Source organism: Podarcis muralis, chromosome 1 (assembly GCF_964188315.1).
Source record: "Podarcis muralis chromosome 1, rPodMur119.hap1.1, whole genome shotgun sequence".
NCBI classification, from domain to species: domain Eukaryota; kingdom Metazoa; phylum Chordata; class Lepidosauria; order Squamata; family Lacertidae; genus Podarcis; species Podarcis muralis.
In genome coordinates, this window is record NC_135655.1 from 68,219,917 (window position 1) to 68,246,207 (window position 26,291).

The following is a 26,291-nucleotide window of genomic DNA, read 5'->3' on the forward strand; positions in this document are numbered from 1 at the left end:
AAAAACCCTTGATGATCAATCCAAGCTCTGACATGTTTCAGCTTCACTTGAAACATGTATAAGGACTGGAGACCTTGGAGTTGCCTCAACAGCCCTGAGTCTTCACTTGAAAGCATTTATTATGACTTTATGATGTTTATTAGGTTGGACATATTTGGGGCAATTTTGGCTCAGAGTCCTGGCTTGGTGGAGAATGACAAATTACCTGCTGTTTAGCAGTTTTAAATCCATCTGATTCTAAAGATGGAAACTGAGTAAATAACAAGGCTCCCCCCTGTGCCAAGTTCACTGGTTTTATCTAAAAACACCAATCAGGAACTTTTTGTGTGATAATGTTTATTTTATTTTCACATGCTGCCCCCGGAGAGAACAGTGATACATTTTTTTACCAATCCGGAATGTGATAAACCATGGCAAACAAGGAAAGAATATGACAACCAGACAAACCAAGACAAAATGAAAACTGTAGGTGGCACAAGAAGGGGGCAAGCCCCCAACCCCAAGTAGTTTGCATCCCAATGCTGTACTCTGTGGTTGCAGAAAGGCACTTTTCACATACCAGTTCTAACCGAAACTGGAGATTTACAATAAGGCTGCAGTCCTAAGCGTGCTTAGTAGTTAACCCCAATGAAATCAAGAGGACTGACTTCACAGAAAAGTTGTTTAGAATAGGAGCGTTAACATGAAAGATACCATCATTCATAAATAGATTGGGTAGGACAAATCTTGCTACCTCCACAACCCTCCCGCGGAAATGCGTTGTGCCTCGCCAAAAAGAGAAATGGTTATGGTGCCACCAGGATGAAGACGAAGGTTGACATTCTCAATGTTAAAAAAAAATAACGGAGTAAAAAAAATGCCCATACACAATATATATATTGTTATATATATATATAACATATAAAAATAACTCTGTAGTTAAAAAGAATACAAGGACAGGAGACAATTCTTTAAATACGGCGCATTCCTTTCATGCAAACATCCACCCAGCCACTCATTCCTGCTCAGCCGCTCGCGCCCACCGAGTCCATTGCACTTCGCCTGGCCAGGCCGTTCAAGTATAAGACAGCAGCCCCTGCCCAGAGAGGGGCTTGCGGGTCGCCAGTTCCCTGCCGTGTGAAGGGGGAAGAGGAGGAGAAGCGGGGAGCAGAAGGGAAGAGCCCGTCACCGCCGAAAGCTCACCACCACACAAGGGAGGGGAAAGGTCCTTTTTTGCACAGTTTCATCATTCCACTTCCGTCCCTCCAGGCGCAGCGCGGGCTCAGCCGCCGCCCGCCTTCCTGCCGGTGGCCTCCGGATCCCTGAAGGTGGGCGAGCCCCCTTTCCCCGCCTGCCGAGCGCCGAAGGCTCCCCTCGGGCAACAGGTCTCGGCCCTCGCTTGCTAGGGCTGCTGGGCCAGGGCCCCAGCCGAGCCGCCTTCCCGCAGCAAGGCCAGCAGGCGGGACGCTGTCCGTGTGCTTCTCCCGCTGAAGGAGGCGGCGGCGGCGGTGTCCAGCAGCGAGCGCCTCCTGCGGCGGCCGTAGCCCTGCGGGCCGAATTTCTGGGGAGGGGCGGAGACGTCCTTGTCCTTGTCCATGTAGTGGTGGACGAGGTGCAGGAGGTTGTGCACCGTGCACGTCCCGAACCCGCACATCTCCCTCCAGTTCTGGATGTCGGTCACCTGGTTGCGCTTCGCGCGAAGGCTGTTGCGGAGGAAGCAAGCAGAGAGAAGGCGGCGGGAGTCAGCGAGGTCAGGCGGGAAACCGCAGCCGCCTGGCTGGACGCGACTACAGCTCTCACCGTCCCTTACCCATTGGGGCTCATGGGAGCTGCGGCTCCGCGGAAATAGTGGCAGGGGGAAGAGCAGCTTTGTCGCCTCAGAAGGGCAGCTAGCCCAGCCGGGGTTATTTCACAAGGACCGAGAAGGCATTTTCCTCTTCCCTTTTCCGCCCCCCACCACTACCACGTGGTTTATTTCCAGTCCTAAACCGCCGAGCGCAGCAAACGTATGATTAGCATCGCGCTGCTGTCAGTCGCTTTGGGCCCCTTCCGAAGGGACGTCCCCCAGCGGGAACTCTGCGCGCCCTCCCCCCCGCAGCCCAGCCTGCGCTCTCCCGCCAAAAGCCCTCTGCGCGCAACAGCCCCGCTCACTCTCCCCGCCCCCCAACAAGCTGCTTCCAGCGATCGCCTCAGCAGTAATAGCCCCATGAGGGAAGAAGAAGAATAGTCGGATAATTACCTGTCCAGGCTGCGCGCGGGCCTCTTCACTCCGGCAGCCGCCTGGGCCGCGGTGAGCGCCGGCCTGTGCTCAGCGGCTGCTGCTGCTGCTGCTGCTGCTTCTGCCTGACTGTCTGCGGGGCGCTTGCCTTCTCCGAGGGCTGCCGCCTGCGCCACGGTGAGCGGTGGCACCGGCCCGTCCCGCCGGGCTCGCCAGCTGCTCCACCTGAGGAGAGGCAGGGGAGGCCGGTGAGGCGAGGGCACGGGGAGGAGGAGCGCCGGGGGCGGAGCGCCTTGCGCCCTCCGCTCTGCGCTTCCCTCGGCGCCCTCGAAGATGTTGCCTCCCCCCGTGGGACAAGCTCCGACGACGGCTACTTACTTTCTCTTGAAGTCCGACGCGACGTCCAGCTTGGCAGCCTCCACCCCGAAGAAGGAGACGGAGCCCAGGTAGAGTAGGGCGAGGGAAACCACTTTCATCCTGGCCAGGGAGAGAAGAGGGGGTGTTAGCAGCCTTTTCCTCCTCCAAGGGCGGCGGGGGTGGTGGGGAGACGCGCAACGCCTTGCTCGGGGGGCAACTAACTAGGGGTCCCCGGGAGGGGTGCTCCTTCCTTCCGCCCTCCCTGCGCCGCCCTGTCCCGGAGCAGCGGGGACTCGTGACGCTCGCGTCCAATATTTGCTCAGCCATTCATCACGGCAGGATCGACCCAGGGGGCCTCGTCTCCCGCCTGCACATTTGTCAAGCTTTCGATTTGCTCAGAAAGGTGAAGGCTAAGCTCCCCTTTTCCCAGGCTCCAGCGCGTCACGAACAACACCTTGATTCTCGTGCCCTTCGATGCAGGCAGCGCTCTCTCAAGCCGGCTGCGCTCTCTGCCCCTCTCCCACCCCACACCGCGCGGCGCGGAGATCAACTCAAGCGCAACCCCTTTCACTCCGCGCCCGGCCCTCCAGTTTCCAAAGCGGGGCCGCTGACTTGTAACCCGAACTCCCCCCCCCCCCTGCGTGTGCTAAAGACGCAAAACTTTGCCCGCTCTGCTGTCGACCCCCTCCCCTCCTTGCGTGCTTCTTTCCCCATCCAGTTAACGAGCGAGGAAAAGCGCAGACCTGATAGCGAAGATAATCCACTGAAGTCCGGCTGTGCGCACACTGGATCCTTGCTTGACGGTAAATCCCCAAAATATAAAGGTATCCCAGTTCCTCCCAGGAGCTCCTCTGCTCCGAGCCCGTCCTGCGCGCCACTGAAGTTTCTACTGACTGCTCAGCGCTCAACTTTGCGCCCTTTTATAGAGCAGCGCCTGGGAGGTGGGGGGGGGGCAGGGGGGCGGGGCTAGGTATGACTTTCGGGTGCGGATTAGTCAGGCCGCGGGGGGCAGGCGACGCTTGGAAACGAGGCCACTTTGCACCGCTTCTCGGCGGAATCGCCCGGGGTCAGGCATGTCAACGGGCATACGCCGCCCCCGAGTGACACGAGTTGTGCCCCCGGCGAAATCTAGCGGAGCTGCCGCGCTGCCCTGGCTCGGGTGCTGGGCCTTCAGCTTAGTCAGCCCCGCTAGAGCGAACCGGCGAGGTCAAACTGGTCTCTCATTCTCTTTCCAGTAGGGGCTTCTGCAAAAAACAAAAAACCAAGCGCCCCTATGCAGGGCATGAGCGCGACGGACTTCTCCCGTTGTTTGCCCTCCAGCACCCGGTTACCCAGAGGTAGAGTACCTCTGCACATGGAGGTTCATGTAGTTACGGCTAGCAATCTTGGTAGACCTATTCCCTGTCGGTCCTCTCTCCCTCCCGAACTATGTTTATACTGCAAGCTGCAGTTTACAGCCAAGATCCACCAAAATATTGGTGGAAGTGGTTATAGTTACAGAATTGGCGGCGAGAAACGACCAAGCCAGTCGTGCCTTATCATCAAAGAAGCGCGATTAGTCAGCCAGCTAATCTTAACCCAGAGCTTTGGGTTGTCCTTAGTAATCATATTCGGAGGAAAGACCAACACGTCCAAACTGTAAAGGCTGGAATAAACTCCTGGCCAAATATTTATCAGTTGTTTGTTTGCTTTCAACTGGGAGAAAGCAAAGTTTGCTTTTTAACTGGGAGATAATTCTTCCCAGTGAGAAGAATTATTATTGTGACTATTTTGCAATGGCTAGGGAGAAAGGGACGGACATGTAGCACTTTGTTTACGGGATATCAGCCGCGCCGATCTGATTCCTCCCTTACACAGGAGCTTTCTCTTCACCGCTTGCTCCTCTCCTGCCCTGTGCGATCTTTCTCCAGCCGCAAAGCTTACGCTCCCTCGCACACGTAGCCGCCTGGCTTCTTGGAGCGGCTCGCCCAGACTGAACCAGTTGGATCTCTCTCCCGGGCGCCTGCAAATCAGCGCAAATCTCTGAGCAGGGTGGTTTTCTTTTCGTTTCCCCGCGCGGGAGTTTCCTTCGAGTGCCTTAACTGCCAAGAAATCTCAAAGACCTAAAAATAGATTTTCTAAAAAATCCCGGGGCATTTTCTTTTCCCGCAGGCCATTTCTGCGAAGAAGTGAGCGGCTGGAGCCAGCAGGTGTACGCGCGCACGGACAGATACGCTGCGTCGCGTTGCCCTGCCATAGCAATCGTGGCATGCCATGGGTCTGGGAGAGGGGTGTGGATGGAGAGGATCGAGGCTTCCCTTCACTTGCTCGAATGACTCAGTGGCAGAAAGGTGATTCCTCCCTTGCCAGCAGCGCTCAGGGAGTTCCTTTGCCTCTCCTGCCTTTGCTTGGAAAGTCTGCGGAGGCGAACAGATGCGGTGCTCCTGAGCATAGCTTGCACATCCCCATTAACGTCCAGCTACTTGTCTTAGCATCTTGTGCATATGTGACCTTTCTCTCTTGATAGCGTTGCTGTGCTGTGAGGTAACTGCAGCTTTTATTTCCAGGTAGCAGCAAGCCTGCCTCTTGAGCAGCGAGCGAAGGGGCTCTTCAGGCAAGGTAAGACTTGCGGCAGAGGAGTGCAGCGTACCTTTAGCGAGAATTGGGAGCAACTTGGATAAAGTAAATGCCAGCCAACGATAAGCACTTTTTTAAAAAATGCATTTGCATTCTGATACTTCAATATATCTTGTACATATGAAGCTGCATAATACTGAGTCAGCCTGTGAAGGCTGTAATCCTGTACCAATTTTCCTGGGAGCAAGTTCCATTGAGCCCAGTGGGACTTAACTTCTGGCTAGACCTGCATAGTATCGGTGTGGGGTGTTGTTTCTTTCGTGTAAGTATATGTACCAGTATGCTTTTGTGTTACAGTACAGTGGTACCTCGGGTTAAGTACTTAATTCGTTTCAGAGGTCCGTTCTTAACCTGAAACTGTTCTTAACCTGAAGCACCACTGTAGCTAATGGGGCCTCCCGCTGCCACCGCGCTGCCAGAGCACGATTTCTGTTCTCATCCTGAAGCAAAGTTCTTAACCTGAAGCACTATTTCTGGGTTAGCAGAGTGTGTAACCTGAAGCATATGTAACCTGAAGCGTATGTAACCCGAGGTACCACTGTACTCTTAGAAGTTAACTTTGTTTGGCTTCATGAAGCTTGATTACCGTATCTATTTTGTATCATTTATACTCTGGCGCCAATATAGTGCCAATAGTAGTTATGTATCTCTGATAACCACCACTTGACTAGACTTTGAGAAACACAAAATGAAGCTGAATAATGAAGCAACAACCAACATATACAAAAGGGTGATTTCTAGTTGGGTAATTCCTTGATTTCTACAACAAAATTACATTGCTATCCTTTCTGTGTGACAATGCAAATGTTTAAGGAAATGGTTATTGCTTCTCTTAACTTCCAGTAAGCTGAAGCTCTGGGAATATCAGAGGCTGTAGCCAAGTGGGTGTGGACTTAGTCCGCAATCTGGATGGGAGATCCATGTAAGAATACAATAAATAAATAAATATTGTTTGAAAAGAGCTTTCATCTAAGACAACATGTTTCTCTAAATTTAGGAAAGTACCTATAAATTTCTGCACCAAAGGGAAATAGCAGCATCTGAGCTGTTCCAAGAAACAGTTCTGGAAGAGTTCTAGATGGACTGAAGATATGTGATAAATCATTAATTGTTGATATTTTCAACACACCCAGCAATGCCAATTCATGAGTATGTACAGATAACAGGCCGCTTCTCAGCAGCATGAAATTTGGAAGTGTACTAACTTTATCAACACCTCTGCTCTCTTCCTACCCATATTTTCATTTTTCCATTTAAAGAAGGTCTATCTATGATGCAGTAGATACAATTACTTCTCTGCCCTCTGTTCTTTCTGCCTTACTTTGTTTCTTCTTTTTCTTTTGTATCATATTGCATTGCAACATTGGAAATTTCAATAAAAACTACATAAAGAAGTTTGTCCTTGATTATTAGGATAATCTGCCGTGTGTGAGTGGAGGACCCTCATATAATGTTAATCCCCCAAAAGCTAACACACAACATTAATCCTTCAGGTACTTATTAGCTATGAGGCCATCTTCGTCTGTTCAGCTTTGTGCAGGCTCTGGGTAGATGAAGGCAACTGCTAAGGTACTTGTGGTCCTAAAGCATTTTAAGTTACCATAGTTCACTTCAGTGCAAGCATTTTTAATTGTGCCCAGAAACAGACTAAGAGCCAGTTGAGCAATCTCAAAAGTGGCAGTCTAATAAGTCAGTAATTCCAAATCAACTGCGTTTTGAACTAATGGCAACTTCCAAACAATCTTCAAAGGCAGCTGCAATAATGCATTGCAATAATCCAAACGGCTTGCATCATAACTAATAAAATTGCAAACATTACTGTGTTAGCATATTATAAGCAGCATCATAAGATCAACCACAGACAATAACAGTGGAAATGTTTTCGAAGGACAGGCTATACATACATGCTTAGATATGTGTTGAGAACAATATTGCCATGATGAATATTATGAAGCTTGGAATTTTTACGGCTGTGTGTCCCAGTGTCTTTCCTGTTTGTCCCTCAGTTTCCCATATCTAATGTAAGACATGTGCAGGGTTGCCAGTGCTATTAACTGTAATTAAAGTTCATATGGCCTCTTTTAACTGAAAAGGTGCCATGCATCATTACTTTTTGCAAAGGGACAATAGTTCATATTACTTACTACACAACTGAGGAACCAAGTCACCTTTTTCAAATCTATGTTCTGCACCAAAAACCTGTGCAACTTTTGCAGTATGTATTCCGTCTCATTTCTCAAATAATTTGGAAATGTTTTGTAAAGATGGCAGAGGGTGAAATCATTGGAAATCATGTGCTGTATCACAATATAATTCCCCCCACATCTCCTTCCACAGCACACACCCTAAATCTGTTCTCAGTGGGTCTCCCCAATCCTCCAGAGATTGGGGGGTTGGGCTGCAATGCACATGGGGGGAGAAGAGGAGGGGGAAGTTTTATTTCAAAAGCAGAAGTTCTTGTGCAGATGGGGTGACCTGGTTGGACACAACCCCATGGATAGATAGGAAACAGGAGCAGGCCAAGGTAACCATGGTGGAAGGACAGCAATGTAGGCAAGACATTGTTTATTCATTCATTCAGCTTAAGTCCTATGGTTTCTGAAAATGCTCACATTTCACATTTTTATGTGTACAGAAACTTAACATGAGATGCCATTTTGTGAGGTAACAAAGGAATCATGGGTGGATCAACAGAACACAAGTCTGACACAGTGCAGATAGTTGGACTGCGTGCAATCAATGTGTATCCACATCAAAGTACCACATGTGGTATTTGTTATATGCAGCACACTTTTTACACACAGTATCTCCAGATTAAGCCCACAATTATCAGATAGTGACTATACTGAGATAAATCCTCAAAGAGGTAGGAGTGGTTTGAGGTTACCAGTCTTAACATCCAGTCTTGATTCTAACGAATTTATCTTGCTGATATAGTAACCAGTTCCAGGCCCTTGATCTCTAATGCATGCATGGAACAGCTTCCCTCTCTTCCGTGGAGGTCTCTGATCTCACACACTGATCTCTCCATTTGAGTGACAGTCTAAGGGCTAAACTACACATGATGCTGAGTTGTGTGTCAATAAGAGCTTCTTAACCCTTTCTCCTGTGGCAGTTTTTCCACTAAAACTTGCTTCTGAAACAGCTTTTCCTAGGTATACAGTGTGGAGATGTTGTGGTGCTCACTTGTGGTGGGGGCAAGGCAGTTCCCCTGCACTGGCAGTCTGCTGTGAATTACAGCCCCCGTGGCTGTATTTTATTTAAAAAAACAATACACAAGAGGAATGCATGACTGGGCATCACAACTGCTTTCCCCTTAAAACGTTTATGTACCTAGATGCCTGAGACACCGAAGCTTGTGGGGTTTGTTGTTGTTGTTGTTTAGTCATTTAGCCATGTCCGACTCTTCGTGACCCCATGGACCAGAGCACGCCAGGCACTTCTGTCTTCCACTGCCTCCCGCAGTTTGGTCAGACTCATGCTGGTAGCTTCAAGAACACTGTCCAACCATCTCGTCCTCTGTTGTCCCCTTCTCCTTGTGCCCTCCATCTTTCCCAGCATCAGTGTCTTTTCCAGGGAGTCTTCTCTTCTCATGAGGTGGCCAAAGTACTGGAGCCCCAGCTTCATGATCTGTCCTTCCAGTGAGCACTCAGGGCTGATTTCCTTAAGAATGGATACGTTTGATCTTCTTGTAGTCCATGGGACTCTCAAGAGTCTCCTCCAGCACCATAATTCAAAAGCATCAATTCTTCAGCGATCATATGTAAGTCAAGAGAAGCATAACTTAGACACAGCCTTCTTCAAAACTGCTAAGGACCTGTTCAAGGGGAAAGCAATCCATGGCTCAGCCTCAAGGAGAAGACTTTGACTCAGCCTTCGAGACCAGAGACATTTTGAATGAATAGCCCAAAGCCTCTTCTCCACCATTGTGTTCCAATAAATTATGTGAAAGGAGACTGCCCACCACCTTGTTTCATTGTAAGCCTCTGAGTAAAAAGACAGAAGGCATATTGGGAAAGCAAGACTTTCAGTTCTGCCCTTTAAGGGATTCTGCCAGCTCACAACTGCAAAATGGTGCTTGGGCAGTCAGCAGGTGCCTCCACTATTTAAAGCTAATTTTGGCTCTGGCCTTCATTAGAGTAATGCCTGTTGGCTCTGGGAGCTCTCCCAGGTCCTGCTGAACTTGACTCTGACTTGTCCCTTTCTACCTGCTTATTGCTTTCTGTTACCTCTTGCTCTAAACTCTAGAGCTGCTTCTCTGCAAACCAGCAGAACACCCCTGTAATCCACATTTTAAATCTTTATTTCACTTATACTATAAGTCTGAAAATGCTTTGTTTACATATGTCATATGTCAACTTATTAGAAGGTATGATTATTGTGCCATGCTTTCTGTTGTAAGGCATGCACTAAACTGTTAATCATTGACTGACCAATAGTAGGTTCATGCCTGCAATTATAATTGGAATTCCTAACCAATGTCATTTCCATCTTGCCTGGATTCAATTTCATCTACATTTGCAGGACACTGGCCAAAGAGCTACTTCTGGAGAGCAATCAGAAAAATAGTTTTGAAATTAACCCCTGCCCCAGACTGTGGGAAAGGAAGTACATACCCTCCACATTACCCTTGTCTATAGAAGTCAACGTAACAAATGTGATCCATGGAATTCTGCGGAAGAAGGAAAAAGATTTGCAATGCGAAAAATGCTATACAACGGAGCACACTTGCATCCTTCCACATACCCAAGAGAAGAGATGGTTTGCGGGAGTACTTCCCTGACAGAGTTTTCTGTAGAAAAATAGCCAGGAAGTGAATAAGATGTAAGAAATGCTTGCTCATTGCTTACATGCATTTTGTACCTTTTGACCTTGCTAAATCTCCTCTCCCCCATTTCTCCCCATGAGATGGTCAGATGATAAATGTGATAAATATGCATCACCTACTTAAATACCTCCTGTAGTTTCAGTGCTATAGTTATGGCCCTTTGTTGTACATGATTAAATGGTTGCGGTATTCCCCCTCAAAAATGTCTCTGGATTTCAGAAGAGAAAGAAATGTTCTTTGTTCCTTTCATTCTTCAGAGGAAGGCTGTATTGTATAATTCATAATTATTGTTGCTCAATCCTTTTCTATTTCAGTCAAGCAATGACAGTGTACGCTATAGTTTTGTAATTATAGAATTTACAACCCCTACAATTCCCACTAAAAGTTTCAGCCGTTAGGCCCTAAGTAAAAAATTTCACATGACCTGAAAAATATTACCCCATTAATTTACTGTCTGTGAAATACAAGCTATTGTAAATTTAGCCACATGTGCACACGCACGCACGCACACACACACACACACACCAGTCACAGTTACCGTTAGGAAAGTTTTGACTTTAAAAAAAACTAGCAATGTATTCCACACTGGTATGAGTAGATATTACTATGCAATAATAAAATACAAGGAAACATTTTAAGAAGTCTATGTTGGAAGCAAGTCTTGTCCAGGACAACAACCTTTACAGGTTTATTTTTCCTGATTAATAATTGTATTGATTAATTTTTTGGAATCTATATATTGTACATTAGTAACTCTAAGTCTCAATTGGAGGAATATTTAGATTATAAGTTAGTATTTCAACAATTAAGTCCAAAATACTGTACTGGCATAGTGTGAAGGCAAGAAACAAGAAATCTACAAAATATATTCAGTAGTGCCTAAGACCAGCAGCAATATAGATCTAACAGATATATTTAATATAGAAAACACTGACTCTATAAATCACTGACATTATGCGTTAATAAATCCACAGTGGGTTAATGCATTTACTACAATTAATGGCATTATAAGCATGGTGAGAAAAATTGCTTTGAAACAACCTTGTTTATTTTTAGATTAGAATATGATTTTGTTTAGAAAATATTTTTTCATAGCAACTTACCCGATTATTCAGTAGCAAATTTTGACAAACTATGCTCCTTTCCATTTGGATTCTATAATTCAGTGTGCTTAACCTAGAAGTTCATTCCATGAATGAAAGCACATACCTGTATGTTTTCCCCAGTAAGAGCTAATAGCGTTTAGTAAATCCTACTGAGTTGAATGGAACTTACTCTCAGGGTAAGTGTAAAGCAGGGATAGCCAAGGGATAGCTCTCCACATGTTGTTGAACTCCAACTTCCATCATCTCGGGTCATTGATCGTGCTGGTTGAAGCTGATGGGAATTGGAGTCCAACAATATATGGATCATGGAACCATATTAGCTAGCCCCATATTAGCTAGCTCACAGGAACTCAGTTCCAGTACCTCTCCACTGGGTGCCATTGCCATTCTAAGAGAACAAGGGAGATGTTCATGGTGTATTCCGGCACCTCTTTTTCTAGAAAAACAGCACTGGCTAACCCTAGTGTAAAGGATTTCAGTTTTAGGCTGGGAAATAGCACTGGGAGCAAAGGATTAATTGGCAGCTCTAATCAGAATTGGAGCCCTCTGTAGCTGCTTTAAAGTAAATCCATCAATTGAACAAACAGGAGATTTGATCAAGGACTTCTGTACTTTGACAGTTGTTGTGGAAGTGAAATTTTGACAGGTGCACTTTGTCAAGGAAGACAGGGAAAGGTGTCTTCATGGATTTTCTTCTCCTCAATTATTAAGGTTGCCCTGTGCCAAGAGCGAAGGTGGTTATTGGTTTACTACCCACAAAGTAGTATAATTTCAGAATAAGTTTCCGCATTAAAGCAGAATAAGTATTCATTCGTGACTGGAAAACATACAGATGAGCTGAAGTGCTGCTGATGTACTGGGTGATCATTAAAGAGATGATATCATTTTAAAAAAATCAGGCTGTTTCTTTAAAATTAAACCTTGGGGAAACAATATAGGTTGCTTCTGAGACGACTGACCTTTTGAAACTGGTCTGTTTCATCTTCTAGGATTCAGAACAATTTTACTAAATTGTTTGGAATTGTTTACACAGAATAAAACATTTCCTCTGTATGTTTATACATAAAAGTGGCACCGAGACTTCCAAAGTATTTGATAGCATTTGCGGTATTAAAAAAATGGAAGCTTTCTGTCCTCAACCAGTTCAGAAAATTCGCAGTTAGAGTAATGAGAAAAGACTTCCCTTTCATTTTAATGTATTTTGTATCCTGTGAAACAGCCCTAAGATGTAAATGTCACCTTCCATGTGCATTGTTAGCATACACTCGAGTCATTCTGTCAAACAACATCCAAACACCAGCACTATGCTTGCAGTTTCTGACAAGCCAATTGCACTCTCATGGCTAAGACCAAAGAGGTTTCATTTTTGCCATCTATTAATAGCAATCTGAAATCATTGTCTTTAGTCCTTCTAGGCTCCAAGGCACTTTTAGCTATTGAAGAGTGGCACTTTTCCCAGAGTGTTACCCAAATGCTTAAGCAGAAGGTCACAGAGAATTAAGCAGAAGAGATAGTGAAGACAAGATCTGCCATCATCCCCCAGCAGGATTTAAAGTGACACCTGCCTATGAGACTTCCCACCTGTTCTGTGCCACTATCATATTTGGAATTCAGGATTTCCAGGTGTCAGATTAGCACTTTCTGTTACTCTTCTGCACCTGAAAAGATAGATACAAGAAGGCTTTGAAGAAGAAAAAACATAGACTTAAAAAACAGCTGTCCTGTGGCACCATAATGATATCAAGTTATAATGTCACAATCTGTGTAGATTTAACCAAATGCAACTAAGGTCCAGTGACAACGGTGATAGGTCCAGTCAGATTTGAGGTGACCTACTCCTCAATAGGTAATTGCAGATGACTGATGGGTGGGTAGTGACCTAGATTGGCATGCGCAGGTGAGGAGTGATAAAGATCTGGTCCATGGAGTGAAAGAAGTCCCCTACCTTTGTTTTACATCATGCAGATATGTGTCATAGGTAGCCAGTGGTGTGGTGTAGTAGGAACATGAGGGGTGGGCGGGCAGGGAGCATAGTTCCAGTACTTTGTTCAAAAAAGGAACAATCATGTCATCAGATGCAGCAGTATTTGCCCATGGTGTATGCTCAGGGGGTTGGAGGATAGATCAGGTCTAGCACACGATTCCTTTATTAACTAGGTCAGTTAATTCAGAAAATAACTGGCCCAAGGTCACCCAGTGAGCTTCATGGTGGATCACTAATGTGAGCCCAGCTCTTACCATTCTAGCTGTGGCACCATATTTTGCCTATCCACTTGCCTGTCATTGGCAGCTGATCCTAAGCGACGACTCCCCTTCAGGGGTGGGTCTATGGGGGCTCCAACTGCACTTCAAAATTTACCCCAACACCACTGTAGACAGCAGGCATTATCTCCTACTCCCTCCTAAGTGAGGAAAAAGTGGGGCATGCCTTCTTTTTAAGATGCTGCTTTCTTTCTGCAGATTTTATTTCTTTAAAAACAGAGTTCTGGAGCACTGCTGTAAGCCTGGAGTACTGCTCCTGTATATTTAAAAGGTGCAAAGTTGACTGAGCAAATTGTTGCCCAGTTAGCTTGCGATGTGTAATGAGCAAACTTTATGCAATTCACCTGCATAATAAACTAACCAACTGGCTATAAAGTGGTACCTCGTGTTACAGATGCTTCAGGTTACAGACGCTTCAGGTTACAGACTCTGCTAACCCAGAAATAGTACCTCAGATTAAGAACTTTGCTTCAGGATGAGAACAGAAATCACGCAGCAGCGGCGTGGTGACAGCGGGAGGCCCCATTAGCTAAAGTGGTGCTTCAGGTTAAGAACAGTTTCAGGTTAAGAATGGACCTCCAGAACGAATTAAGTTCTTAACCCGAGGTACCACTGTAAGAGGAAACAATTTTGCCAGCAAGGCTTAGGTAGAGTAGATCTACTATAGATTTGATTGACAAATATGAAAAAAAAGGGGGGGACCAACCCAAAGGTGCTTTGTATGCAGCTTTTCTTTATCTTTGGGGGAAATTGGCCTCATGAGCTATATACAAAAGACCTCTTTTTCATTAAACATCTGTATGTTTATACATGCCTGAAAGTACATTGCACTATAGATGAATATCTTACAGATCCTGTGTCATTTACTAAAGGGGTTAAGCAGGGCTGTATCTTTGCTCTTGTCCTGTTCAATCTCTATATAAACAACATTGTTAAGTTTCTATTGTAACCAACTTATCGTGTCCCCAAGATGTCCACCAAAAAGATTTGTTTAATTGTATGTAATTCTATCCCAGACAAAAGTGAGTTTGATGAGATGTTGGACACATTTTCTGGATATTGTCAAAAAGAATATTTTATGAGAAATTTAACCAAATCAAGGTAAAGGTATGTTCTGAATAATACAGATCCCCCAAAAGGTATTTAGATAAACAATTTATTGAACAGGTAAGAGTATTTAAATATTTGAACAAAAGGCCATAACTTTATTCTTGCAGTGCATGAAGTTTTTAAAGCTAAAACTTTAGCTCAGTTACTTTATGGGATCCAAATCTAGACTGAGGCAAATTTAAACCCTCTGGAAGTTTTGCAGCCTAAATTCCTTAAAAAATTTTTTTTTTTGTACCAGGTTGTGTTTCAATTGCCGTTTTGCAGTTTGAAGTCGGTCTCTCCTCCATTCTTACATAGCCCTAGTTAAGGGCATTTAACTACAGTATTTAGCTCCAAGGGGTTTGCTTCCTTACGTTCTGCTTTACTTGCACAAAAGCAGTTGGATGAAAGCCACTAATGTCAGATGTTGTTGTTGTTGTTCTTCACCGCAACAGTTATTTAGCCTAGGTTTACACAAAGCAAAAGATGCATTGAGACACCACCTGTTTTATATAGAACAACAACATAATTTGCATTGAGAAAATTGAGTTCCTGGTATGTTTTCCAACAAGCCCTCTTGATCCTGTAGCAGAGGTGCCATGTTGTCCCTGAGATTAGGGGGGGGGGGCGTGGGTATAGCTGTCAACTTTTCCCTTTTCTTGCGAGGAATCCTATTCGGAATAAGGGAATTTCCCTTAAAACAATGGAAAAGTTGACAGCTATGGTCCTGGCTTGTGTTGTGTGTGTGACATCATGTATGCAACATTGTGTCGTCTGAATACTATTTGAGTATTTCTGTCCATAGAGTCTCACCCAGTTGTTCTTGAAGTTTTAGAAGTCATCTTTCTTAAAGTGTGGAAAGTGGAGTTTCTGAAAGTCCAGAGTTCCTCATGATTGTTTTATTATTGGTGTTTAAGAATTGTTGGTGTTATTATATATTGGCTTTAATGAACTGTTGATAATTGTTCTAAATAAATCAATGAAGAAATGATATTCCTCAAATACTTTGTTCATTCAAAGATCTGCTGAGCAACACTCTCTCTTGTACTGTTTCTGCACTTAAAGTGCTCTCTGGTTACTTGTCCTGTGGAAATTGGGCTTTCCTACATTGTCCCTCCCACACACCAGATCTTCCTGCATACTTTACGACAAGAGACATTTCAGTACAGTTCATAAAGTTACTGCAAAAGAATAGTCTGAGTGATGAATGAGGCCCACTACTGTTTTATTAGTGCTTTCCTTCAAACTATACTTAAGAGGACAGATCACACCAGTGCAATAATAGCTCACATTGCATGTGAGCTCTGCATGGTGTGTTTGATTGCTGCACTTAGTTTGTAGAAACGTGCATCCCTCCTCCTCCTTCTCCCAGTGGGGTATGTTGCTAGACTCAGGCAAGAGGAAAACGTAAACAGGAAACATCCTGGAAATTCTTGGGCACGTAAAAATTCCATTCTGGAGAATGAGCTCAGGGGGGCTACATTAAAGAGGCCTTTGTTGTCCATATTGCGGTACTGAATAAGCAATGCATCAGCAAAATATTAAAAGCACATTTCTGTGAGCTTCCAATAAGCAAATGACCCAATATATATATATACAGTGGTACCTCGCAAGACGAATGCCTCGCAAGACAAAAAACTCGCTAGACGAAAGGTTTTTCCGTTTTCGATTTGCCTCGCAAGACGAATTTCCCCTATGGGCTTGCTTCGCAAGACGAAAACATCTCGCGACTTTGTTTTCTTTGTCTAAAAACAAAGACATGTTTTGTTTATAAAGTTAATTTATTTTCCCTTCAATTTTTGAACTGCTCTTTACAGTATGTGTGATTTTAAAGAGCAGTTAATAAACTGTTGTTGTACCAAATTTGGCTTTGTTTGGACTTTTTTTGACCATAGGAACGCATTAATTGATTTTCAATGCATTCCTATGGGATTTCGTGCTTCGCAAGACGAAAAATTCGCTAGACGACAAAAATTGCGGAACGAATTAATTTCGTCTTGCGGGGCACCACTGTATTTATAGCTGGTGAGGGCTTTAAAGATAGACATTTGTAGGTCACAATCCACCAAATTCTGGGCCATAACAAGGAGAGCAGGGAGTGCATGGGAAGAAGGTTATCTACATTTCATTGCAGAAATGTTGAAATTCTACTATCAGTTTTAATATATGGATTTTATGTTTTTATTGAGTTTAAATTGTTTAACTGTATGTTAACTGGGATCATCTAAGTGTTTTTTTAACACCCTGACATATTCCTGAAGTATTGTTTCAGAACTCCTACTGTAAAAAAGACACAAACCTCTGAGGATACCTGTCAGTATTCTGAGGGATTCTAATGCATGGGTGAAATTTATTTTTGCTCTGTTAAAGGGGCTTAAAGTATTGTGTCACCCTGACACAACCATTCTGATTGTTATTGTTTTTAAGTGGATATTATTATTATTTTGGCAGTCGGAAAATTGAAAGAGAATGCCCTGAAAAGTGTGAGATCATAAAGCAAATAAGCAAATCAGGATGAGTTCAGGATGGATGCACATTGTTGTATAACTTTCCCTCAAGAAATTCAGGAGTGCTCAGTAAAGACCAGATATAAATACTTGAAAGACCACCTCCTTCCCTACAGATCCTCCTGGGTGCTATGATTGGCAGAGGGTGTTAAATTGCCCTCAGAAGCTTGGGTGGTGGCAGCCCAGGAGAAAGCATTCTCTGTGGTATCCCCTAAGTTGTGGAACTCTCTTTCCACAGAGGTGCATTTGGCATCCTCATTATACAGCTTTTGGTGAATGCTTTATCTTGGGTTTTGACACTTGAGATGTATATCTTATTTCTGTGATTTTCGTTGTTTTAAACTGCTTTTAATATTGTATAATATTGTGTTTTAATATTTTGTATTTTAGTTGTTGTGACCCACCCTGGGACCTAGGTTTAAGGCCAGGTAACAAACTATAATCATCAGCAAACCTCCATGCAAGCAAATCAAAATGCTCAGTTAATGGATTATCTGGAGCTACCCTCACTTAAGAAAAACACGTCTATAAAGCTTCTCAGTCATACATAAAGACTAGCATAATTGCTACTGTTCACTTTCTCCTCCTCACCCCCACCTTCAGCACTAATCTCTTTGCAATGGGCTTGCACTTAAGCTGAAAGACTTTAACATGACTAAAATGGTTTAAGCACAATTAATACATCTTAAGTAGTTTGTGGATGTGGTTGCTTTAGGGCTGTTACTGAAGATGAAACATTCAAGCTGGCCTTCTAGGCATGTGTGGCCTCTAAAAGATAGTTGTGGAGTGATTTAGAAGTGAGAAAACTCAACAGGGACTTGTGGCTTCATGGAGATGCATAACATTTACCATATTTTTCGCTCCATAAGACACACTTTTTTCCTCTTAAAACCTAAGGGGAAATGTCTGTGCGTCTTATGGAGCGAATGTGTGGTCCCTGGGGCTGGGGGGGGGACCCGGGCTTCCCTCGCCAGCCCCACAAGCTCAGGGAGCAGCGGAAAGGCTGCGTCCAGCCTTCCCGCTGCTCCCCGGGGCTGGCGGTGAGGGAAGCTCGGCTTTGCCCACCGCCAGCCCCACAAGTGCGGGGAGCAGCGGAAAGGCTGCTCTTTGGGTCGAGCAGCTCTGGGGTAGCCCGCGAAGCCTCTGAAGGGCAGCGGGGAGCCTTCATCCCGCTGCCCTGGGGAGGCTTCATGCAGCTATCCCTAGCTTTTGCGGGGAAAGCCCCCGCAAAAGCCCCCAAGAGCAGCATTTTTTTCCCTTGAACCCCCCCCCCAAAAAAAAGTAGGTGCGCCTTATGGAGCGAAAAATACAATATATAGTGATTTCTGTGGCAACTGTGAAAATACCATTTGGAGCTTTAAATTCCAAAAGAGTGTTATGTGCCACATTTATATCTATAAGTTGCAGTCTAAAACAATTGAATCCGGCTTACTTTGCATTTATATAGCAGTTAGGTCTTCAAAGGTGTGTCACTGGCCTTCAGCAGAATCATGAATGTCATCTACAGTTAATTCATTCAGGAGTAGTTTTCATTTTCTATTCAGCCTCACACTTCAGGAGGATTGAACTAGTTCAAGATGACAGCATCTTAAATGGTTTACAGGAAACAAGAGTGCAATGGAGCTCCTTAAAGAACATATTGTAACTATCCTGTTCCTTCCTGCTCTGGTGTCAAGCTGAAGATTTCAGATTAAAACTGCAGAGTAGAAGGAAAGGAGGACCTTTTTCTGTCTTCCCACTCTCAGATACTCTCTGAAGACTAGAGAAGAGACCCTCTTAAGAATATTACAGGGGTGGGCAGAGAAGGAGTAGACCATGTGAAAAATGAACATAATATTTTACCTGCAGTTCATTCATTTTCAGCTTTGTATTCTTGTTATAACAAAGCATGCCTAGACATTTTGTTGTTGCGCCCATAACCTAGGTTTAAGGCAGGCTTCCTCAACCTCAGCCCTCCAGATGTTTTTGGTCTACAACTCCCATGATCCCTAGCTAGCAGGACCAGTGGTCAGGGATGATGGGAATTGTAGTCTCAAAACATCTGGAGGGCCGAAGTTGGGGAAGCCTGGTTTAAGGTGTCATTTAGCTTTCATATCTCAGTTTCTAACACTGACTTGGTTCATATAAGGTGTGGGTCTTAACTTACTGAGTATACTGCAACATGCCTAACACAGCTTCAGCTTGAGGGCAGCAGTGGAAGTGAAGTGTTAAAATCACATCCAATAGGAGCTCTTCTGCACACCGTTTTCTACGTGCAGAAGTAGGTTTATTATACCTTTTATATTTTGCTCATCCTAGTCTAACAGATTAACAATGGATCTATTCCAGAAGACTTTTCTGCCAGAGTAGTTGGAATTTTTATTGTACTTATTTTTGTGGTAAACTACAAATTGCATAATGCTGACTCACAACTATTTGCACAATTGCTAAGGACAGAATGAAGCCATCAAGTGGTGATTTCCCTCCCTTATGAACGATCTAGAATTTCAGAATTGTAGCTCATTTCATGACCTGCAAAACGTGTAAAAAGAAGATAAGCCAGGCTGTGGTGTGTCATAATCTCAGTTTATCCAGTGTAGACTTGCATGGCTATATGTGTTGATGGGATAATTTGAATTACATGGGAAGTAAAATACAACACCTCACATTAGACCTTACAACCCTGATATTCACAAGTGTCAAAATGCTGAACTAGTGAGAACCATGTTGTGTATGATCTATTTCTTGCATTATTTGGGGTGGTGAAGTTGTTGCAGCTGAAAAGAAGCCACAGCTGTGGTATGTGAGTAACTCACAACATGGGCAGGTTCGATTGGGTGGAAAGCCTCCATACCAGTACGAGCAGCTTCCAGGAATGTGCAATGCTGGCATAGAGTTTCCAAACAAAAGAGCAGGTCTTCCTAGTGAAACTTGCCAACATTATGACAGCCATATGGATGTGGTTTTCTGAACAATCCCATCATCTGTGGAATATGCCATAGGCCTCTATCGCTTGTGCAAAAGCTGAACCTTGCTCAGCTCCCATCACAGTATTGTTCTGGTTGCCACTTTGGGAACATAAATTAAACATGGAGTGGTCTTTACTGACCACATTTACGTATCAGAGCACGCTCTAAATGATTTTGTTGCACCAACATTACTCTCCCCTACAAGATTTTTAAAGTAAATTCCCTACAAATCACTAAATCTGTAATCTTAAACTCATTGTCTAGGCAGTAAATTCAGAATAAACTTGATTTAAATTGTCCCGAAAAACTACAGAGTGCATCTAGAATTGAAAGACTAAACAGATTCATTAACAGCACAAGCCTGTGCATGTCTACTCAAAAGTAAGGGGTACTGAATACAATAGTGTTTGCTTTCAGGTAAGCGTATATAGGATTGCAGCTCCAAACTGTAACCATGCGATACTTGCTTGTGGGGAAGTCCATGGATTCTGTAGAGTTCAATAATGTAATCTCACATGGGGTTGAATCTAGACTTGGCCATATTTTGAGTAGATCATTGATTTCAATGGGTCATGTCTGGCTCCAACCCACAGTGTTTGGCTTCCTATCCTCTATATTCATGTCCATCCTTCAAGAAGAGAAACACTGAAGTCATTTGGCTTACTCCTCAGTTATTGTGTTTTAGTGCTATTTTAAAACACTCTTTTAAATTGCTCTTAATTAAAACCTAATGCAAGTCTGGAAATGATTTCAGTAGGCTTAAATGTACTAACTCTGCATAGGATTAGGCTGCTACTTGGGAGTAAATAACTTTTGAGTAACCTTCAGGATCATGCAGTTAGTAAAGATAATGGGTGCGATAAGGCAAAAAAATAATTCCAAGAGTTACAAATGGGGTTTGGGCCAAGATCACCGCTGCCTTTTTGATGATTTTCCCCCACGGAGAAATGAAACTGAAAAGACATTTCTCCAAACTTGGCTAGGCAGAAGCTAAAACGTGAACATGCCATTTCAAAACATGTCTACGAGAAACGATAGCCGGAGGACACCCAAATGCAGGATGGCTGGAACGCAGTTTACAATCTACCTCACGGAAATGAATGGGTTCGGAAACCTAACGCAAGCAATTTAAAGCTGCCCTTCACACATGCGCACAGTCAGCAGACAGAGGCTCCGAAGAGCAGGAGCGAAACGGCCTTCGGGTGAGCCTTAAGCACTTTGCAAGCGGAAGCGAAGTGTGGCCGAAAGCCTGCGGGACACTTTCGTCGGAGATTTCGCGAATCTCGGGGGAGGGGGGAGCGGCTCGAAAGCTCCGCCGTCCTCAGTTTCCCCGCGCCCTGTATTAATTTGAATTTCCAAAACAGGAAGGAAGCGCCGGGCTAAGGCTTGGGCTGAGCTTTATGCCTCAGGGCGCCATCCGTCCTGCGGCTTTTGCAGGCGACGGGTCCATCATGCACCCGAGTCGCCGCATGCAAAGCGCCACACGCAAACGTGCACCCAGCTGCAAACCACTACAATAGTGAGGAGGAGGGAGGGAAACGCCCGTCCCCCCCCCCATGTCCGCCTCCACACCCCCCAGACCTTCCCTTCTTCTGACCCCACTCAGCGTGGGCTGCAGCCGCCCAGCAGCGGCGCGTGGTGTTTGTAAACCCCGCAAACGCCCGCCCTGCCCCCGCGAGGTCGTAGTACAGAGGCGGCGTTGCGGCGGTTGGGAGTTGGGGGGGGGGGGTTGGGAGCGCGCGCAGGCGCACTGCGAGCCTGGGCGTCCAACATGGCTGAGGTGCTGCTCCTTCTTCTTGTGCAGCAGCTGCAGGCGCCGCGGGGAGGATGCTGAGTTTCCCGGGCACGGCGGCGGTGTCAGCGGCGGCGGCGGGGCTCGCGGGGCCCGAGGCAGGCTCTCCTCAGCCATGGCCAGGCTGGCAGATTATTTCATTGTGGTGGGCTACGACCACGAGAAGACAGGTAGGTGTGGCTGTTGGCTATGGTGGGGTCGGCGGGGAGGGGAGGGACATGGCTTCCTTGTACACCGGGGCTGGGGAGACGGGGGACGGAGGTGGGAAGGTTGGAGAGGATTAATAAATTCGTGGACGGAAGCGGGGTGGCGGTTAAAGGGCGGTGGGGGGGGCACATCATGGGAGAGCGTTGCATTTCCTCTCACGAGGTTCAGGGTTGGCAGGAGAGAGCGGGTGTGTGTGCATGTAATTTCCCCCTCACAGGAACTGGTGGAGGGAACAGCGTGACTGGGCAGCTGACACGTAGGAATTGTTGAGGGACAACGGCGGGGCTCGTGTCTCCCTTCCCCCTTCTGAAAAGTAGGGACGCGCGTGCACACACAAACACGTGGGGATGTGAATACACGTGAACGGCCAGCGTGCCATTGCTTTCCTGTGGCGAAGGTGGGCAAGTTGGCTCCACAGCAGCCTCTTCCAGCCTGGTGGTGTGGCTGCAATGAAACCGTGAAAACATCAGCAGTGTCTTCCCTTCTCCTCGTTAGTTTATTATATCGCTCCTGGCGCATCCTGAGTGTGTATTCGATGACGCAAGGAAAGGGGGGGTGGGAGGAAGGGAGGCCCGGAGAGAGGATTCCCGCCCCCCAGGACTGTGAGAAGGGAAGTAAGGGGAGGGGGTGTGAAGTCTCGTTACAGTGTGTGCAGTACATGAATGTGCGTAGTGTGTCGTGCATCCGTCGGCAAGTTTAGTTGCTGACATTTGTTGTTTCCGTGTGAGAGGACGTTGTAATTGTTTGCATAAGGGAAAATCAAGCAAATTTGAATAATAAGTAGAGGCATGAACAATAGGCACTATTCACCACAAAGATTATAAACGCGTGATTAATTCCTTGAGTTTGAGTCTGAAAAAATAAGTGAGTTTATGTGTACAATACTTTGGTCACATTTCCCTTAGGTTATTCCTAAAATAATGAAATATTCAACTGGTGTCTGCAACCGTGCAATTCTAACCATGTATTCTTAGACATATGCCCAATGGGGCTTACACCCAAGAAGGTGAAGTTAGCACTGTAGCCTTGGCTTTGCTGGGGACTGGTATTGATTTAATTTTAAGAAGGTGTAATGTGCAAATCCTTTAAATTTCTGTGTTATGTGTCTCTCACATTTTCTGATGTCATCTTTGCAGGGGTAGCAAAAGTCCATAATCCTGATATCAGTTTCCTCATTTCTCCCTTTTGCTAACTATGTGGGAAGCAAAGCATATGGTTTCTGGTGAATTCTCAGAGGTGTTTCCGTATCAGAGTGTGTTGAATCTATCTAGTTGTTAGTAGGATAACACATAGTACAGTGGTACCTCAGGTTACATACGCTTCAGGTTACAGACTCCGCTAATCCAGAAATAGTGCTTCAGAATGAGAACAAAAATCGTGCTCCGGTAGCACGGCAGCAGCAGGAGGCCCCATTAGCTAAAGTGGTGCTTCAGGTTAAGAACAGTTTCAGGTTAAGAACGGACCTCCGGAACGAATTAAGTACTTAACCCAAGGTACCACTGTATTTCTATAAAATGGGGTGGGCAAACCTTAGGCTTGCAGCAGCATCTTTGTTTTTCACTAAAACTTTGATATTCAGTCATGGGATACGAAACGTATACAGTGGTACCTCGGATTACATGCGCTTCAGGTTACAGACGCTTCAGGTTACAGACTCTGCTAACCCAGAAATATTACCTCGGGTTAAGAACTTTGCTTTGGGTTAAGAACAGAAATTGTGCAGTGCCGGAGCAGCGGCAGCAGGAGGCCCCATTAGCTAAAGTGGTGCTTCAGGTTAAGAACAGTTTCAGGTTAAGAACAGACCTCCAGAACGAATTAAGTTCTTAACCTGAGGTAACACTGTACTGAAATGTGCTGAATATTTATAAAAATGTTTTCAACACATTTAAATGTAGATGTGTATAGTATTGACCTATACCTAAACAGCTATATGGAGTTGCATTTCAGGGAATATTTTATGTTGATCCTTTAATCATCTGCTGTCATTAAGCAGGATTTTGAAGGGCTGAATGCTCTTTAATACATTCGTGTGTCAGTGCCTGGGAAAATCCTATTTGTTTGTCTTGACACCTTCCTTAGGCTTCTTCAAACTATTAGTGTGCTGTCTCTTCAGTTTTGTAATCATGTAAATAAAGATGATATGCTTCCTGCATTTAAAATAAAAATATAATCCTTAAACTGCAATTCTGTGCATGCTTATAGAAATCCTGTTGAACTCAGTAACCCTTGCATCACATTAAGGTTGGGCTGTTATGTATCTTTATATTAAAGACAACATAATTTACATATTTATTATAACAATATCAGACCTGAAATTACTTAGAAACTTGTTCAGCCTTATATTCTTGAACACTGTAGTGGTATTGGTCATGCCGAAAACAAACTCTCACATAAGGTTGTTTACATCATTTGATTAGAGTGTTTCCATAAGACACTTGTCACGTTTTCTAATTATCTATGCAAATAACAGGGCTTGATAAATTATGCAAAATATAAAGCAAGCCATTTAATGAAAGGTTTCTTAAGTCCTGTCACTGGTTGGTTCCTTCTGTAAACAAGTATGACCAATATAATTTTTATAAAATCTTGATGCAGTTGATGCCTATGTTGTGTGAAATAAACTCTCAGGCGCATAATAGTTTTGAGGCAAAAGTGTCTTCAATATTTCTGTTAACCTTTACGAAAACAAGCTATTCCTTCCACTGGGTTGGTATTTTTCCCCCTTTAGTAATTCAAACTATTTGGTAAAGAACTTTCAGTGGAAGAATAAATATACACTGTCTATTCTGAATTCCTTTATCCCACGTACTGTCCCACAGTGCACAGAGAATTGCCCTTTTTGAGTCACATTCTAGTATTTCGCTGATTGTTATTCACATGTGCCGGTATATCATATCACTATGCGGCTAACACTGATATTTGCTCCAGATCCATACTTAATATTGCATTCCTATGTAAAAGGACTGAGCAAGATAAATTTAAACCACTAGCAGCTGTATCCTAAACATTTATGCTTGCATCACTGCCTGTGATGTGAGTGTGATACTACATATTCAGTATTGTTGTGTCATAGGTAGTATCAACAGCTATCTTAGACACCAGTGAACTTATGTCCCAAATCTTGCTGTTGGTAAATTTACATATCATTGTTCAGGCAGGCAGCTGTGGCAGTTTCTGAATTGGGTCAAGCACAACAAGCTTCTTTCTATGTAGTTTGAACCACATTGCTGTGACCTAATGATAAACTGAGCAGAAAACAACACTTCAGGAACCCCACATAAATCTTGGACTCATCTTAAGACACAGAAATTCCACCTGAGATCTCTTCTTTTTTCTGAGTTTATAAACATCACTTCCTACATGTTTCTATATGTTTCTTTGGGAATGAGCCATGAAAGCTAAAAACTTGTTTACCAATACAGTGGTACCTCAAACATAATCCGTTCTGAAAGACCGTTTGACTTCCTAGACATTCGAGTTCTGAGGCACGGCTTCCGATTGGCTGACAGCTAGGTTTTTGCACAGAAACCACATTGGACATTTGTGTTCCAAGGAATGTTCGGAAAGCGTTTGGGAGTTGAAACATTCGAGAATGGAGCCATTCAAGCTCTGAGGTACTACTGTAGTCCTAAAAGCCAAGCAACTGAATATTTACCAGGGGAGCATCGTGGTTCTCTCTTTCACTGAACCAGTAGCTCTCTGCTAGGATTGATACTGAGCTCAGCCAGCCACTTTTGCTTTGTATTGGCAGCAGATCTCCAGGGTGTTGGGCAAACACAGATCTTTCATAGCCCTTCTTTTGAAACTATTCTAGCAGGGAATGCCAGGGATTGAACTCCAGATCTTGTGTACACCATGCATGCAACTGTAGCACTGAGATATGACACTTCCACAGTTGTTTACAAAATATGCAAATGAAGTACTTCATGAAAGTGTTCATTAGATACACCTGAAAAGACATATTTTCACAAGATTTAAGAAGGTTTTGTAGAAAGCTATGTAAGACTACATTGCTGTTTTGCTATTTTTTGACAATGTATTCTCAGAGACTCTCCTCTTCTACTTGCATGTATTTGCCAAGCAATATTAACTTTACTTTCACTCAGCCATATCTCCATTAGTATATAACTTGCTCTGTCTTCATTGACATCCTGGTGGAATGAAGAATTGCTGTGGAATTGTACTATGGTTTAAAACTTTAAGTAATGTGGTTGGGAAATGGGCACAATGAATACAACATCTTAAGTGGTGCAATATGACATATTTCCCTTCTAACATGGCTTTTGAAGTGCTTTGCAACAAGAATTCCCATGTAAATTGGTTTGCCTACTGGAATGTGGATAAGACTTGAAGGAAGTGCGCAGATGTTTTTTGAGATCAAA

General features: G+C 44.4%; 2 protein-coding genes across 5 annotated transcripts in view; one reads left to right on the top strand and one right to left on the bottom strand.

The window, feature by feature from the left end:
- Positions 1 to 314: 314 nt before the first annotated feature.
- ADM (adrenomedullin) lies at positions 315 to 3,449 on the bottom strand. Its single transcript, XM_028731481.2, has 4 exons — positions 3,298 to 3,449; positions 2,576 to 2,674; positions 2,219 to 2,422; positions 315 to 1,682 (listed from the first exon to the last, which is right to left on the bottom strand). Exons 2-4 carry the CDS (start codon positions 2,671 to 2,673, stop codon positions 1,382 to 1,384), a joined length of 603 nt encoding a protein of 200 aa, XP_028587314.2. The 5' UTR covers position 2,674; positions 3,298 to 3,449; the 3' UTR covers positions 315 to 1,381.
- A 17,499-nt stretch (positions 3,450 to 20,948) lies between these two features.
- Positions 20,949 to 26,291, top strand: part of SBF2 (SET binding factor 2) — a 212,273-nt gene continuing 206,930 nt past the window's right edge. For 2 of the 4 annotated variants that reach the window (XM_077930483.1, XM_077930489.1), the window contains exon 1: positions 21,648 to 21,872. In XM_077930483.1, the coding sequence (XP_077786609.1) occupies positions 21,818 to 21,872 (55 nt within the window). In that variant the 5' untranslated portion in view covers positions 21,648 to 21,817. Of the gene's footprint in view, positions 21,113 to 21,646; positions 21,873 to 26,291 lie in introns of those variants that run through there. The other 2 variants (XM_028731545.2, XM_028731515.2) reach the window with 2 other exon arrangements.

Excerpts from the sequence above, each read along its gene's own strand:
- ADM (XM_028731481.2), bottom strand. The coding sequence starts at position 2,673 with ATGAAAGTGGTTTCCCTCGCCCTACTCTACCTGGGCTCCGTCTCCTTC. Across the intron at positions 2,423-2,575 it reads GCGTCGGACTTCAAGAGAAA|GTGGAGCAGCTGGCGAGCCC; the intron begins GTAAGTAGCCGT and ends GCCTCTCCTCAG. Across the intron at positions 1,683-2,218 it reads CCCGCGCGCAGCCTGGACAG|CCTTCGCGCGAAGCGCAACC; the intron begins GTAATTATCCGA and ends CCTCCGCAACAG.